At 44.9% G+C, this 17,059-nt stretch overlaps 1 protein-coding gene and 1 pseudogene across 3 annotated transcripts in view; one reads left to right on the forward strand and one right to left on the reverse strand.

Annotated features, from left to right (window-relative positions):
- KIAA0355 (KIAA0355 ortholog) overlaps window positions 1-17,059 on the reverse strand; it is a 106,402-nt gene that overhangs the window by 44,207 nt on the left and 45,136 nt on the right. For all 3 annotated transcript variants that reach the window (XM_023229069.1, XM_023229068.2, XM_031934925.1), the window contains exon 2: window positions 10,933-12,220. In XM_023229069.1, the coding sequence (XP_023084837.1) occupies window positions 10,933-11,427 (495 nt within the window). In that variant the 5' untranslated portion in view covers window positions 11,428-12,220. The remainder of the gene's footprint in view (window positions 1-10,932; window positions 12,221-17,059) is intronic.
- Window positions 15,627-16,096, forward strand: LOC111553922 (annotated as a pseudogene).

Consider the following 17,059-nt stretch of genomic DNA (forward strand, 5'->3'; position numbering starts at 1 on the left):
GAGGCAGAGGTTGCAGTGAGCCAAGATCACACCATTGTACTCCACTGAACTCAAGAGTGAAACTCCATCTCAGAGGGGGGGGAAGAAAAAATGATGTTTATTTTTTTCTAAGATAAAACAAATCCAGAGCAGAGGGAACAGGGCTGGAATAGAGATGCCAGGGCATCACAAGGAGCCCGCTTCCCAGCTTTCTGCTCAGCACACTCATGTGAGGCTCCCATTTCTAGGTGACTTCATGGTCGTAAATGGTTAAATGGCCCTCAGCCATTCTGTACGCACTGGAGATGGTAGAAAATTGGGGGAGAAAGGATCACCCATTTCCCCTTAAGAAGATGTCCCAGTAATCTCATGCAGTACTTCTAGTTACGCCGTCATGAACCAGATCTTATTCAAGTGACTACTCCCAGCTTTAAGGAACTAAGAGTAGTCCTTATTCCAGGCACAGTATGGAAAACAAAATGAGAGTTTGTTACTAAGAAAAAAGGGCAGCTTGGGCAATGTAATAGAACCCTGACTCTACAAAAAAAAAAATACAGTTTAGCTGGGTGTGGTGAAGTGCACCTGTAGACGCAGATAGTTGGGAGGCTGAGACAGGAGAATCGCTTGAGCCCAGGAGTTCAGGCTGCAGTGAACTGTGATTGTGCCACTGCACTCCACCCTGGGCAACAAAGTGAAATCCTGTCTTGGGGGAAAAAAAAGGTAAAGAAAGAAAGAAGAAAGGCAAAAAGAAAAAAGAGATTGTACATTGAGAGGCAGTTACCAGTATCTCCTCACTCTCCCCATGGCCTACTGGGCTGTCTGCCCTGCCCCCGCTCGGACGCGCTCTTGGTTAGGTAGGAGGTTCTGGTAAGAGGGCTGGCCCTGGCACAGTGAGCTGGGTGCGGGGAGAGGAGCAGTTGAAAGTTTTGCCGAATCAACAGACTTGAGGCTATTTTCCATCTGCATCACAGCACTCATCACACCTAGTGCCACTGTCTATTTATCTGGCCTACCAGTCCTGGAGCGCTTTTATTGACCCTGTCATCTGTGCAACGCTTGCAGCTAGCTCATGTGTATTTATCGAGGCAGGTGGGTGGCTCAGCTGGAAGAAGAGGAAGACAGGGCAGGTGGCTGGGCCTACTCAGGAGCGGTCCTAGTGAGAGCAAGGGTGCTCAGGGGTGCCGCCACATCAGGCTGTTCTGATTTCCTGGCTCTGGACATTTCGCCATTAGCAGACGGGCAAGGCAGCCTGTTCTCACAGTGGGATGGCCTCTGCCAACAAGCTCCTCTGCACTAGACTGCACCGGCCCGACGCAGCGGGGAGGCAGCAGACACATAGGACACATAACCCCTTCGTTGGCTGGCCTCAGAAGGACTTCAGGCAAATGCTGTTTTATGAGTGCTCAGGTTCCTGGTTTGTAAAGAGGAGGGAGGCTGCCAGAACAGGCCATATCCAATCCTGTGAGGTCTCCCAAGCTGACCAGAACCAAAAAATTAATTCAGGAAAGCCAGTTCTATCTGAAATTATATTCCATGAACTCTCCTATTTGTTTCCTTCTAATCTACCCACCAAACCTAATTTTTCCAGCAAATTCACTCAAGCCTTTTCAGCAACTCAAAATTTTAAACCCTACTCTCTGAAAAGACAGCAACATTGTCATTCAGTCACTAGTCCCCCAAATTAGCAACATTTCATTCTTTCCTTGACTCCTACCCTGCTGCTGGCCTCCCACTTTCAGAGAGGGTCTTTTCTCTGTTCCCATTTTCTCCTTTGATTCACTTTTATTCTCTTCATTTTTTTTGAAGAACACATGCTTTTCTCTTCATCCCTATACCCTGGGTTTTCTAACTACTCAATAATGCTCCCCTTTCTGTTAGAAGACCACTTCACATGCGAAAACCCCTCCATGAAATGGAGTTATTTATTGGGTACTCTGATATATTACACTTTTAATACATTCCTGAATTTCTCTCTCACTTTTCGCAAACTTGGAAAAGGTCCAAACGTACACAAAAGCATGTACCTATCAGAACACTTCAATCCTATGGCCAGGCACAGTGAGTGGCTCATGCCTATAATCCCAGTGTTGTAGGAGGCTGAGGTGAGAGGATCACTTGAGCCCAGGAGTTTGAGATCAGCCTGGGCAACACAGCAAGATCCTGTATCTACAAAAAAATTAAAAGTTTCAATTCCATTAACATTTTGCCATGCTTTTTCCATCTATCCCTCCCCATCATTTTTTTTTTTTTTTTTTGAAGCAAATCCCAGTCAACCAAGACTCAGTATGTGTTCAAGCTTCCCAAATTATCTTTTAAACATTATCTTTTCACATTTGGTTTGAATCTCAACCCCAAAAAGGGAATTTTATTTGGTTGTTATATTGCTTAACTCTCTTTTAATCCAGAACAGTACATTCTGTGTAATTTTTTTTAATGCTACTGACTTGTTAAACAAATCAGGTCAACTTATTACAGGATATGCCATATTCTGAATTTGTCTGGTTGCTTTCTCGTGGTATTGCATAACTTGCGTCACTGCACCCCACATTTCCTGTAGACTGGATTCATTTTAGAAGCTAGATTAGATTATTTCAGGTTTTTTCTTTTTAAGAGGGAGAAGTAGAATAATATTATTAATATTAGAGATGTTGTGTGGTTCTTACTGCAGCACATCAGGAGACACGATTACCTGTTTCCATTTCCATGACACTAAGGCTGATCAATGGGATTTGGGTGGGGAAGGCCTGATTCTCTCAAATGCGGTTCCTCAGCAACCTTCCAACAAATGGTTTCATCCTCCACTGATGGCCACTGGTTGAGTCACTGAATTGATCATGGTCTGCAACGTGGAGATTTTTCTCTCATCCATTAGGGCTATTTGGTTACCATGAAAAACAGTTTCTACCGGAAAAGCAGGAAATTTGCTTATTTCCTTACTTTTCTCCTTTTAATGAGCAATTATCTTCTGAATAATGAGTTGGTTGCACACGCCTGTCTCAATCAAAGTCAAAGGGTCCAGTCCCTCCACAGTGACAGATGCCCACTGGTCCTGGTGGCTTCTACCCATGTAGAATGGGCTAGGCAGATGGTAAATCATGTTTGTTGACCACAATGCAAATTTACAGAATTACCCAAATTCCAGCTGCTTAATTAAGTACAGCTTCCTCTACAGGCTAAAGTCTGAAGACAATTTAGGTAATGGCAGATTCACCTCAGCAAAAAAGCAAGCCAAAAAAGACTGACCTGAAATTAGCAAGTTTCAAAATTGGATTCATACAAGCTTTTTATGAGGTGAACTTCAGTTTCTGATTAGCAGCAGCAATATGAACTTTCATCTGGCACATACCATTAGGAAATATTTACTCCATAATCTGTTACGGAAGATCTACCAGTCAAAACAAGTAACATTGACTTTTACCTTTAGGGCAAAAAAAAAAAAAAAAAAGAAGGAACAGGATGCACATTTAATTCCATTAAGGTTAATGCAAATCATATTTTTGAAACCAGTTTCTAATATTTTCCATTATTGTTACTCTACAATATTTTTGGCATATACCTATCCAAAATAAATGTTAATATACCTGAATTAAGGTCCTTAATTAAGAGTCAGTCAGCACTCACAGATAAATTATTTCAAACATATTGATGGGTAATCACATATATAAAAAAGAAATTTGTCGTCGTGTCAAACTGAAAGCCAAGATGCAACTGTGTAATTTGAAAGCCAGGCACAGTGACACGTACTAAGCTGAGGTTGGAGGACTACTTGAGCCCAGGAGTTCGAGGCTAGCCTGAGCAATATAGCAAGGCCTAATCTGTAATATATATATAGATATATATGTGTGTGTGTGCATGTGTGTGTATAAATGTCTGTCTGCTTATTCACAAGATGGTAAACACTTGAAAAATCAATAAATGCTGGAATTTATAAAATATAGACTCCTTAGAGACATACAACTCCTGGGAGCCCCATGGTTGCCCTTGGTTCCTGGACTGCCTACACAGAGGACCAACACCTCTCAACAATGAGGACCCTATGTAAAACCAGAGCCCTGGAGCTACCCAGTATGAAGAAGGCAAGGGGAGAAGTGGCATCACTGATCACTACATAAGAATGGCAGAGCCCAGCCTGCTGCCCTCCCTTCCCCTGCCCTTCAGAAGTGTACCTCACCCTGCCTCCTACCTGGCTACTCAGAACAGACACCAGAGTGGCCCCTCTTTACCTTTCTGACCTCACCCCAACTTCTCTCCCTTCCGTTCACTCTGTTTCAGCCACAGCAGGTTCCGTGCTGCTCTTCCAACACTCCAGGCTGGCTCTTCCCTGGCTCCTGCCTCTGGGACTCTGCTAGGCGCTCACTCTGCCTGGAATCCTCTTTTCTTGGCCAACAGGCTTGTTCTCTCATCCCTTTCAGGCCTTTACTCAAATGTCACCTTCTCAGTGGTACCTTTTCTAACTACCTTCTCTAAGATCGAAATTCCCTTCTAGCTACATGAAGGGAGAGATTTCTGTCACGTTCACTGCTGCAATCAATATGCTGGAGTAGCACCAGGCAGAAACGAGGCATATAATAAATATCTGTGGAATGAATGCACAAATCACAAGTCACTTTGATTCTTTTATTTACATACACTTCCACTGAACAAGTAATTTTATTTAAGTGACAGATGTCACCTTCCAAACCCAGGTCTTCCGACTCTGTGCCCTGTAACTGACTTCCTAGGCTGATGTACCAAACAGTGTCGCAGGCACTAGTCAGTTAGTGAAACCCCAGAGTCACAACTCACTTCTCTAACAGGGAGACTGTGAGGGTGAACCACTTGGGCTAAGGGACAAAGTCACTGGTGAGTACAGACTGGACAGGACTCACATATGCCCGGCTGGTTCCAAGGCATGGTAGCAGAGCACACAGTCAACCACCACCATTCCTGGACACAGGCATCAGTATCTGTCAATCAATAACCACAGCCCAAACCTGGCTGTAAGTCAAAATCACCTGGGAACACTGTACACATGCACTGGCCACATGGCAAGGGGACAGGATCGTCCTTTGTCCTAGCTCTTAAATGGTCAAATATTTGAATACTCTCAAATCCAGAGCTTTTCTGACCCACAGTCCTGGACTGAGCTCCTGAGTAGAGGCCTTGCATAGCATGTTAGGCCACAGACCTCTTTCCCCAGGGATGAATGTCAAAGCAACTCTCAGGACCTTGCTTATAAAAATCCTTAAAAAACAGAAAGGAAAAAAATCCAAATGCCTACCCATTTCATCTGAGTTGCTGAACATTCTGAGAGAGACCCTTATTGGCCTATGGCTAAATCCCCTGGCAGTACATAAATTCCAGAAACAACAAATACTGCTCTGGGGAAAAAGTGAAACGTGAAGTCTGCGGGCCTATGCTTGGCAACTACATTTAGAAATTCACTTGTAAGTCAGCTGTTTGAAACTCAGAATAGACGCATAAACTGGAAAACCCACCAACTCCTTCGTTTCCAGACTTGTCTGGGAAAGCCTGTTCAGCCCATTATGTACAAAAAACCATGGTAGTATTCCAGCTAACTAATCAGCATTTCAATGCGGAAAGCCAAGTCAAAATTCCAAACTACAACAATAAGTATTTCCCGTTCTCAGCTACAGGGGTCAATGCCAGTCCCAGGAAAGCAGAAGAAACAAAGCAGATACTGCTGTGCCCCAGCAGCTTACCAAGCCCCTACTGCTCACGGCTGGTTATCTTCTCTAATTGTCCTGCCCTGGGCAACAGGCGCACTTGCCCTCCAGGGTGGGGAAGCAAAGGGCCCTGCAGGTCAAACTCTGTTTCCTCCAATACCTGCAAGCATGGCCTGAAGAAGAGCTCAGTAACGCTCAGGTTAAAATAAAAGCCTTTGGTCTTATATCTCAAACCACTTTTGCCTGAAGTCCTGAATAAAGCTAAGAGCACTATGTCTTCATGGGGTGATAGCTGTGTCAGAGTCTAAGATTGTTCAGTACTTTCTAGGAGAGGACAAAGTGTTCCTAACTGCTCTCCTGCCATATCTCTATCAAGCAGTGATCAGGCAACATGGTGGCTGAACAATGTGGTTCTTTATGTCAAAGTCAAAGCTGCACACATCTGCAAACATCCATGCATGTACAGATGGTAGTCTGGAATGGCATACAACAACCAGTTACCAATGGTCACTTCTGGGGAAAGGAATGAGATGCTAAAGGAAGGTAGAAGTTTCACTGCTTATATTTCTTTTGAGAAGTAAAGGCATGTTTTTTATGTGTCAAATTTTTAAACAAAATTATAACAAGCCGTCCGGGAGCGGTGGGTCATGCCTATAATCCCAGCACTTTGGGAGGCCGAGATGGGCAGATCACGAAGTTGGGAGATCAAGACCATCCTGGCTAACACGGTGAAACCCCATCTCTACTAAAAATACAAAAAATTAGCCAGGTGTGGTGGTGCGCGCCTGTAGTCCCAGCTACTAGGGAGGCTGAGGCAGGAGAATGGCGTGAACCCGGCAGGCGGAGCTTGCAGAGAGCCAAAATCGCACCACTGCACTCCAGCCTGGGCGACAGAGCAAGACTCCGTCTCAAAAAAAAAAAAAAATACGACAAGCCATTTTATACACGCTTTAAAATGGCAGTTTCCCTGGGTATAAAATGTGATAATAGAAACAGTTAGAAATTATGGGCCAGGCGTCGTGGCTCAAGCCTGTAATCCCAGCACTCTGGGAGGCCGAGACAGGTAGATCACGAGGTCAGGAGATTGAGACCATACTGGCTAACATGGTGAATCCCCGTCTCTACTACAAAAAAAAAAAAAAGACTAGCGGGGCGAGGTGGCGGGCACCTGTAGTCCCAGCTACTAGGGAGGCTGAGGCAGGAGAATGGCGTAAAACCCGGGAGGCGGAGCTTGCAGTGAGCTGAGATCCGGCCACTGCACTCCAGCCCGGGTGACAGAGCCAGACTCCGTCTCAAAGAAAAAAAAAAAAAAAAAGAAATTACGAAGATGGCTAGGCGTGGTGGCTCACGCCTGCAATTCCACCACTTTGGGAGGCCGAGGTAGGTGGATCACTTGAGGTCAGGAGTTTGAGACCAGCCTAGTCAACATGGTGAAACCCGTCTCTACTAAAAATACAAAAAAAATTAGCCAGGTATGGTGGCACGTGCCTGTAGTCCCAGCTACTTGGGAGGCTGAGGCATGAGAATCGCTTGAACCCAGGAGACAGAGATTGCTGTGAGCCGAGACCACGCCACTGTACTCTAGCCTGGGCAACAGAGCAAGACTCTGTCTCAAAAAAAATGACAAAGATAGCATGCCTGTGATCTCAGCATTTTGAGGCCATGAGTTCAAGACCAGCCTGGCCAACATGGCAAAACCCTGTCTCTACTAAAAATACAAAAATTCACTGGGTGTGTTGGCACATGTCTGTAATCCCAGCTATTTGGGAGGCTGAGACATGAGAATTGCTTGAACCCAGGAGGCAGAGGTTGCAGTGAGCTGAGATCGCCACTGCACTCAAGGCTGGGCAACAGAGCAAGACTCTGTCTTAAAAAAAAAAAAAAATTACAAAGATAGATCCAAAGTAGAATGACCCTGACCCAAGGAAGTGATTATACACTAATACCACCAGGTGCAGCAAACTAGAACGCATGAACCAAACCCCAACCATGGAATAGATGGGCCCACAAAGTAAAACTAACTTTCACATTTTTAAACGTTGTAAAACAAAGAATAAAAACAAGGCCGGGAGCAGTGGCTCACACCTGTAAATCCCAGTACTTTGGGAGGCTGAGGCGGGTGGATCACTTGAGGTCAGGAGTTTGAGACCAGCCTGACCAACATGGTGAAACCCCGTCTCTACTAAAAATACAAAAATTAGCCAGGCACGGTGGCGGGCGCCTGTAATCCCACCTACTCGGGAGGCTGAGGCAGGAGAATTGCTTGAACCCGGGAGGTGGGGTTGCAGTGAGCCAAGATCGCGCCATTGCACTCCAGCCTGGACTACAAGATGAAACTCCGTCTCAAAACAAAAACAAAAACAAAGCATATGTGAGAGAGACCACATGTGGTCCATGAAGCCTAAAATTTGTGTCTGCCCTTAATAGAAAAAGTTTGATAAACCCTGATTTACACCAATGATGCTGTGTCTGACAAGAAATAACTCTAAGTTCTTCTTGGAAATCCCTTCAAAATCACTTTTAAACAGTAAAAATTAGTTGTGTTACTTAAAAGTCGAGTTCTTTTTTTGGTTAACCCAAAGCAGTGTTAGTTAGCTTATTCAGGCACCTCAATCATCAGATCTGACTCAAAAGACTGGTGATCTTAACCCCAGGATGGGGTAAGGAACATTATCCTTCCTAGGATCTCATATCCGGGAACTTCACCTGGATGTAGAAGGATGGAAAAACTAACGTCAGATTAACTCTCTGAAGAGCTAAAAGTAATTTTAAAAATCAAACAAATATAATAGATCAAATTTTAATAAATCATTTCCTAAATGAAAACAAGAAAAAAGGTTATCTTTACTTTGAATGAAACTTGTATGCTAATCTTACATTGTAATCTAGAGCCCTGAAAGAAGAATATTTCATTTTAACTATCAAAGAGGCCAGGTGTGGCAGCTCACGCCTGTAATTCTAGCACTTTAGGAGGACGAGGCGGGTGGATTGCCTAAGCTCAGGAGTTTGAGACCAGCCTGGGCAACACGGTGAGACCCCATCTCTACTGAAATACAAAAAATTAGCCAGGCGTGGCCGCATGCGCCTGTAGTCCCAGCTACTCAGGAGGCTGAGGCAGGAGAACTGCTAGAACCTGGGAAGCAGAGGTTGCAGTGAGCTGAGATCGTGCCACACGACACTTCAGCCTGGGCGACAGAGCAAGACTCTGTCTCTTAAACAAACAAAAAAACTATCAAAGACCCCAAGAAATGTACTGAGTAAGACTCAAATGCATCTGAATATTAGCAACTATGAATTGGAAACATTATTCTATAAACATGTGTGGGACTCTCTACAAACCAATGATTCCATATAATAAAAATCCACAGGACGAGAGGGTGGCTCAAGCCTATAATCCCAGCACTTTGGGAGGCCGAGGAGGGAGGATCACTTGAGGTTAGGAGTTCGAGACCGACCTGGCCAAGATGGTAAAACCCTGTCTCTACTAAAAATACAAAAAATTAGCCGGGCATGGTGGCAGGTGCCTGTAATCCCAGCCACTCAGGAGGCCGAGGCAGAGAACTGCTTGAACCTGGGAGGCAGATGTTGCAGTGAGCCAAGATCGTGCCACTGCACTCCAGCATGGTGACAGAGTAAGATTCCACCTCAAAAAAAAAAAAAAAAGGCTGGGTGCGGTGGCTCCTGCCTATAATCCCAGCACTTTGGGAGGCTGAGGCTGGCAGATCACCTGAGGTTGGGAGATCGAGACCCTAGCCTGACCAACATGGTGAAACCCTGTCTCTACTAAAAATACAAAAATTAGCTGGGCATGGTGGCGCATGCCTGTAATCACAGCTACTCGGGAGGCTGAGACAGGGGAATAGCTTGAACCCAGGAGGCAGAGGTTGTGGTGAGCCAAGATTGCACCATTGCGCTCCAGCCTGGGCAACAAGAGTGAAACTCTGATTCAAAAAAAAAAAAAAATGGCTGGGCGCAGTGGCTCATGCTTGTACTCCCAGCACTTTGGGAGGCCAAGGTGGGCAGATCACGAGATCAGGAGATCAAGACCATCCTGGCTAACACGATGAAACACCGTCTCTATTAAAAATACAAAAAAGTTAGCCGGGTGTGGTAGCGGGCACCTGTAGTCCCAGCTACTCGGGAGGCTGAGGCAGGAGAATGGCGTGAACCCGGAAGGCGGAGCTTGCAGTGAGCCGAGATCACGCCACTGTACTCTAGCCTGGGTGACAGAGCAAGACTCCGTCTCAAAAAAAAAAAAAAAGAATCCACAAATAAAGCTCATAATCATATTTAGAATTCTCAGTACTCACTAATAACTTTTACCAGTACAGTGTTTGAAAATTAGGTTTCGACTTGAAAATTTGAAAGATAACAACATAAAATATGGGCAGGTTTGCTTAATAATTTTTTTTCTTCTTCTTCTTTTTTTTTTTTGGAGACATGGTCTCACTCTGCCGTCCAGGCTGGAGTACAGCAGTGCAATCATGCCTCACTGTAGCCTCAAACTCCTGGGCTCAAGCGATCCTGCCACCTCAGCTTCTGGGCTTCTGGAGTGCCAGGGCTTCTGGGTGTAGAAGGATGGAAAAATTAATGTCAGATTAACTCTCTGAACAGCTAAAAGTAATTTTTAAAATCTATAGGCTGGGCACAATGGCTCACGCCTGTAATCCCAGCACTTTCAGAGGCCGAGGCAGGCAGATCACGAGGTCAGGAGATCGAGACCATCCTGGCTAACACAGTAAAACCCCATCTCTACTAAAAATGTGAGAGATTGACCGGGCGTGGTGGCGGGCGCCTGTAATCCCAGCTACTCAGGAGGCTGAAGCAGGAGAATAGCGTGAACCCGGGAGGTGCAGCTTGTAGTGAGCTGAGATCGCACCACTGCACTCCAGCCTGGGTGACAGAGCCAGACTCCATCTCAAAAAAAAAAAAAAAAAAAAAAAAAATCTATCAAACAGGTGCACACCACCACGCCCAGCTAATTAATTTTTTCATTTTTTGTAGAGACAAGGTCTTACTATGATGCCTCAAACTCCTGAGCTCAAGCGATCCTCCCGCCTTGGCTGTAACCGTGGGGTTACAGCCACGACACCTACCCTTAACCTACTTAATTTGATATGAAAGCAATTCAGAACCTGGCATGCACAAATTTCTTACAAAGACAGAGTACCAACAGAAAGAGGACAAAGGCTACTATTACAGTGATTTGGAAAAAACTTAAGACAATATTCTCACCTACCTTTGTAGTATATTTTTCTACACAAGTATGACACAAAAGATACTCTACCTCAATGTCCTGGAGACTGAATTCCTTCTGATCCGTAAAATTTGCGGCCCCAGCACTAAGTTCCATTAGCATCTTGGCGATCTCAGGCTTTATCGCCGAGGTCAGCCGACTGGCTGCTTCCATGACATGCTCTTGCACATCTTTGAGCTGCGTGGCTGCCTTTGAGTAGTGAGAGTTCCTGAACACAGTGCTGAAGAGATCTGTGAGAAAAGTACTGGCGCGGCAGAAGACGTTCAGGGCATCCAGATACTTGGAGATGCCCTGCTGGATATCGGCGATGGGAGTGGAGTGGGGCATGGCATGGTGGCAGCTGCCTGCAGCAGTCAGACTGCCCAGGGGGGCAGTGGTGGCTGTGGATGCCAGGGGAGCACTCAGTGCTCGGCCCAGCTCGGGCATCGGGTACTGCTGGTGCTGCTGCACCTTCTGCTTGGACCCGCCAAGCAGGAAGCGCCGCTTGTAGTCCATTTTACTGTCCTGGGCACTGCAGCAATACATGCGTGAGAGGGAATTGTCCCAGCGACCGTAAGCGGGTCAGGGTTCTGATTCTTCTTTCTCAAGACTGTAGCTAGGTATAAAAATAGTGGAGTTCTGCAAATCGAAGTTTTAGAAAAGGCATTTCCATGAGGCAGGTGACCATGTGATCCAACGTAGAGGTGAGAGAGACAACAGGTTTATATAATTAATATTTTCAGTGTAGGCAGGATCTCTGACAAAAAATAAAAGATGTCCAAAATGCTGGATAAGAACTGTTTAGCATTCCACTCTCTTACTAAAAGGATATGCTTGCTGAGAAAAATGTTTACTTCTTTGCAAGAATAGTTTGAAACTTGTATTTACAATGGCAGAAAAATAACTTAACTTTTAAAAATGTAATATAATGTAATACACCATGTCTTCAATATACCCAAAAAAGTTAGAACCCAAAAACCCAGAAGCTGATCAACAGCAATTTAAAAAGCAGTACAGAATTACTTCACACAAAGTCCTTAAGAAGATCAAACTTCTGCAGAATTTTGACAGAGCCTGCCCGTCAAATCCGTTTACCGTAAAGCTGCTTCTATGCAATGCTAAAATTCTCTGAATTTCCTCTAATATTTTCTGAAAACAAGTTTTTCTTTTCTTTTTAAATGGCATTTGTTATAAGTCTCCTCCTCCATTCCTTTTGTTTGCTGAGGTAGCGGTTTCCTTGTAACATTAACAAGAGATGCTTCCAGACTGGGCTGGCCCTCAGTTGTAAAGTCTGAAGCAAGAATGCACAGATGTATTTGTAAGGCTTCTAAGTCCTTTCCTGTCGGGGGGGAAAAATAAGATAAAGTGAGGAAGGCTACAGGACAATGAGTAATTCCAGACAATAACTCCTGTGATGCTGTTATCCACGCAGGTGGGCTACAAATGAACAAAATAAGAAATCATATTATAACCTTACAGGAGCAGATACAATAGTGAGCACTGAACTATGAAATGACTGTTAGAAAATTCCTCAAATAAAAAAATAATGCAACAAAAAAAGTATGATTCTAGGCTGGCCCCTTCAAAGCTGAGGCTGGCACGTTGAACGGGGCCTGGATCATCGTTCAGCATTTTCTTGTTTCCTCCTTGAAGAGCTCACAAGTTGCAGGAGGATTGCCTGAGTACTCAGATTATGGTGAGGGCTGTTGACAAGCACAGCACTCATAAACTTTATGGGGCATCAGCAAAGGCAGAGATGGGCAAAGGGCGAGAGAAATCAAGAAGACTGTTACGAAAAAAAATATTATTCTGAGGTAGGCCTTGATTGTAGGATAGGTTTGGACAAGTGCAAAAGGGACAGGTAGGACTCACAAGGGAAAGGACTACCACGGCAAAGGTCCCAAAGCAGGACGGGACAGTCAGATACCAAGCTGGGCTTAAGTGCAGGGTGCAGAAATAGAGCCTGGAGAAGGGAGTGGCTGGCAGGTGGTTTACAGACACGATTCTTCCAATCCTCCCTCTGGTACCAGTTTCCCTTTGGGTGTGCAGAGCGGGAGCCTGGCAAGGTATACCAGTTTCACACCTTGGGTGGCTTCTTAGAACCCCTGACTCTGGGTAGGTTCAAATAGCAGAATCTGGACATCGCTGATTATAGTTTCTGATATCTACAACAGTGGAATACTGTGATTCTTCTCAAAAAGCTAAAATCAGGAATAACGCTTGCTTGAAACCATCTGCTCTCCCAAACAAAAGTTAAAATACATTTCACTGAAAGTCACATTTACCACATATTTAACTTATTTTATTATTATTATTATTTTTTGAGATGGAGTCTTGCTGTTGCCCAGGCTGGAGTGCAGTGGCGTGGTCTCGGCTCAACACAACCTCCGCCTCCCAAGTTCCAGTGATTCTCCTGCCTCAGCCTCCTGAGTAGCTGGGAATACAAGCACCCACCATGCCTGGCTAATTTTTGTATTTTTAGTAGAAACGGCGTCTCACCATGCTGGCCAGGCTGGTCTCGAACTCCTGACCTCAGGTGATCCACCCATCTCAGCCTCCCAAAGTGCTAGGATTATAGGCATGAGCCACTGTGCCCGGTCACCTTTTTTTTTTTGAGACAGAGTCTCACTCCGTTACCCAGGCTAGAGTGCAGTGGCACAACCTTGACCTACTACAGCCTCGAACTCCTAGGCCTAAGCAATCCTCCTGCCTCAGTTGCCAGAGTAGCTGGGACTACAGACGTACCACCATGCTTGGTTAATTTTTGTATTTTTTGTAGAGACGAGGTTTCGCCATGTTGCCCAGGCTGGTCTCAAACTCCTGAGCTCAGGTGATCCTCCTGCCTCAGCCCAAAATGCTGAGATTACAGGCATGAGCCAGCGTGCTTGACCACATATTCAACTACAACCTAAGTAATGGTGGTATATAGTTTGGTCTACTTATTGATAACCAGGTTTTCTTTCTTTCCATTTTCCTTTTTTGAATATATAATTAAATGTAACTCATACTTCATCACTTACGGCCAATTACCATAATTCCTTTGTATTTCTATGATTGTGTGGGCAACACAGGAATTAGGTACGTCACAAAGGCAAGAAATGAGAAGAACACTGTGGATACAAACACATACATATAAAGTCAATAAACCACCATTTATGGCTCTATGTTCAATAAAATTTGAGCTCTTTAAAAAAATCTCATAAACTTTTCAGGAAACAAATATCAAATGGCTACTTGTAAAAAATGTGTTCCCAAATGTTTTCTTTTTTCAAATTCATGACAAATAAGGCAATCATATCTATCCCCACCCGAGTGCTCCACAATTTACAGGTTCTGATGTACAACAGAAGCACTCTACAGGAATGCTGAAGTGGGCAGGCTGTTCCCATGGAGACTCTGTGGTCTCTGAAGGAAAACCTTCACCTGAGTTGGCCACAGTGAGAGTCTTAGGCAGCCCTGAGAAGCACTCTATCTTTGTTCAGTGGTGCACCAGCTTCCTAGTTCCTATACGGCGGACTGCCTGTGGCTCTAGAAGAGGCTGACCCCATTCCTTTGACAGATCTAGAAGGCCAAGCGGAACCTATAAGCTTACCTAATTAAAAAATCACAAACAGGCTGGGCGCGGTGGCTCAAGCCTGTAATCCCAGCACTTTGGGAGGCCGAGACGGGCAGATCACGAGGTCAGGAGATCAAGACCATCCTGGCTAACACGGTGAAACCCCGTCTCTACTAAAAAAAAAATACAAAAAACTAGCCGGGTGAGGTGGCGGGCGCCTGTAGTCCCAGCTACTCAGGAGGCTGAGGCAGGAGAACGGCGTAAATCTCGGAGGCGGAGCTTGCAGTGAGCTGAGATCTGGCCACTGCACTCCAGCCTGGGCCACAGAGCGAGACTCCGTCTCAAAAAAAAAAAAAAAAAAAAATCACAAACATTGAACTCTTTTTCACTTTACATACTTCTAAACTTTCTCTAAATGAAACTTATAATGCTTAAAGTTATACTATTTCACCAAATTCATCCACAGACTCAACACAATCTCTATAAAAAAAAAAATTTTTTTTTTTTTTTTTTTTTAGGGTTTTTCTCTGTCCCCCCGTCTGGAGTGCAATGTCGCGATCTCAGTTCATGGCAACCTCCACCTCCAGGGTTCAAGTGATTCTCCTGCCTCAGTCTCCCAAGTAGCTGGGATTACAGGCGCGCGCCACAACGCCTGGCTAATTTTTTGTATTTTTAGTAGAGATGAGGTTTTGCCATGTTGGCCAGGCTGGTCTCAAATTCCTGGCCTCAAGTGATCCACCCACCTCGGCCTCCCAAAGTGCTGGGATTACAGGCATGAGTCGCTGTGCTGGCCTCAAAATTTGAATTACCTTTTCTAGAGAAATGGGCAAGTTGACCCCAAAATTCATTTGGAAACCAGGAGTGGTAGTGCATGCCTGCTGTTCTAGCTACTTAGAGGTGGCCAAGGTGAGAGCATCACTGGAGCCCAGGAGTCTAAGAGCAGCCTGGGCAACACTGCAAGACTCTGTCTCTAAAAATAAAACAAAGCACTTTGGGAGGCCGAGACGGGCGGATCACGAGGTCAGGAGATCGAGACCATCCTGGCTAACACGGTGAAACCCCGTCTCTACTAAAAAATACAAAAAAAAAAAAAAAAATAAAATAAAATAAAACAAAGCCTTAAAATTCATATAAAAATGTGAGGGTTCCAGTTCTAGGTGCTTCAGGAGCTGGGGCTTAAGGTACAGACATGGCCAAGACCAAGAACCACACCAAACACAACCAGTCCCGAAAACGGCACAGAAATAGTATCAAGAAACCCGATCACAAAGATACGAATCTCTTAAGGGGTGGACCCCAGGTTCCTGAGGAACATGCACTTTGCCAAGAAGCACAACAAAAAGGGCCTAAAGAAGATGCAGGTCAACAATGCCAAGGCCATGCGTGCACATGACGAGGCTATCAAGGCCCTCGTAAAACCCAAGGAGATTAAGCCCGAGATCCCAAAGGGTGTCAGCCACAAGCTCGATCGACTTGTCTACATTGCCCACCCCAAGCTTGGAAAGTGTGCTCGTGCCCGCACTGCCAAGGTACTCAGGCTGTGCCGGCCAAAGGCCAAGCAAGGCCAAGGATCAAACCAAGGCCCAGACTGCAGCTCCAGCTTCAGTTCCAGCTCAGGCTCCCAAAGGTGCCCAGGCCCCTACAAAGGCTTCAGAGTAGGTATCTCTGTCTACCAATGTGAGAACAGAAGGACTGGTGTGACCCCCTCGGGCTGCCATCTGCATGGGGCTGGGGTCCTCCTGTGCTATCTGTACATATAAACCTGAGGCAAGAAAAAAAAAAGAGCGAGGGATCCAGGATGACCAAAACAAATACTGAAAGAAAAAATGTTGTAAAAGTCGTATTTCCTGATTTCAAAATCTACTATAAGGCTATAGTAATCAAAGCAGTGAAATACTGGCACGACGAAAGATGCATAAATCAATGGAGTAGAATTAGAAGTCCAGAAATAAACCCAAACATCTACAGTCAACTGATTTTAGACCAGGATGCCAAAAACATCCAATGGGGAAAGAACAGTCTCTTCAATAAATGGTGATGAAAAGAATGAATCTGAACCCCGACCTCACATTGTATAGGCTGGTGTAGTGGCTCCAGCCTGTAATCCCAGCACTTTGAAGGGCTGAGATAGGAGGATCGCTTGAAGCCAGGAATTTGAGACTAGTCTGAACAACAGGGCAAGATGCCATCTCTACAAAAAATTTTAAAAATTAGCTGGTCATGGTGGTGTGCACCTGTAGTCCCCACTACTTGGGAGGCTGAGGAAGCAGGATCATTTGAGCCCAGGAGTTCGAAGCTGCAGTGGGCCATGATTACACCACTGCACTCTAGCCTGGGTGACAAAACAAGACCCTGTTTAAAAAAAAAAAAAAGAAAACAAAACAAAACACCAACAGATACAAGATTCATGAAAATAAAAGCCTAAAAAAAAGGGGGAAGGAAAGAGTATCATCAAAAATGGCAGAATAAGGACTTCCCCTGACCAAAATTCTCTACTACATAAAGACAATGAAAAATTGGCAAAATAATCAGAATCACCTTTTTCAGAACTGTGGAAATAGGCTTTTAACAAACTGGGGATAATTTATCAAAGACAAATAGCTGAATCTGGGTAAGAACAGT

This window comes from Piliocolobus tephrosceles, chromosome 21 (genome assembly GCF_002776525.5).
Source record: "Piliocolobus tephrosceles isolate RC106 chromosome 21, ASM277652v3, whole genome shotgun sequence".
Lineage (NCBI taxonomy): Eukaryota > Metazoa > Chordata > Mammalia > Primates > Cercopithecidae > Piliocolobus > Piliocolobus tephrosceles.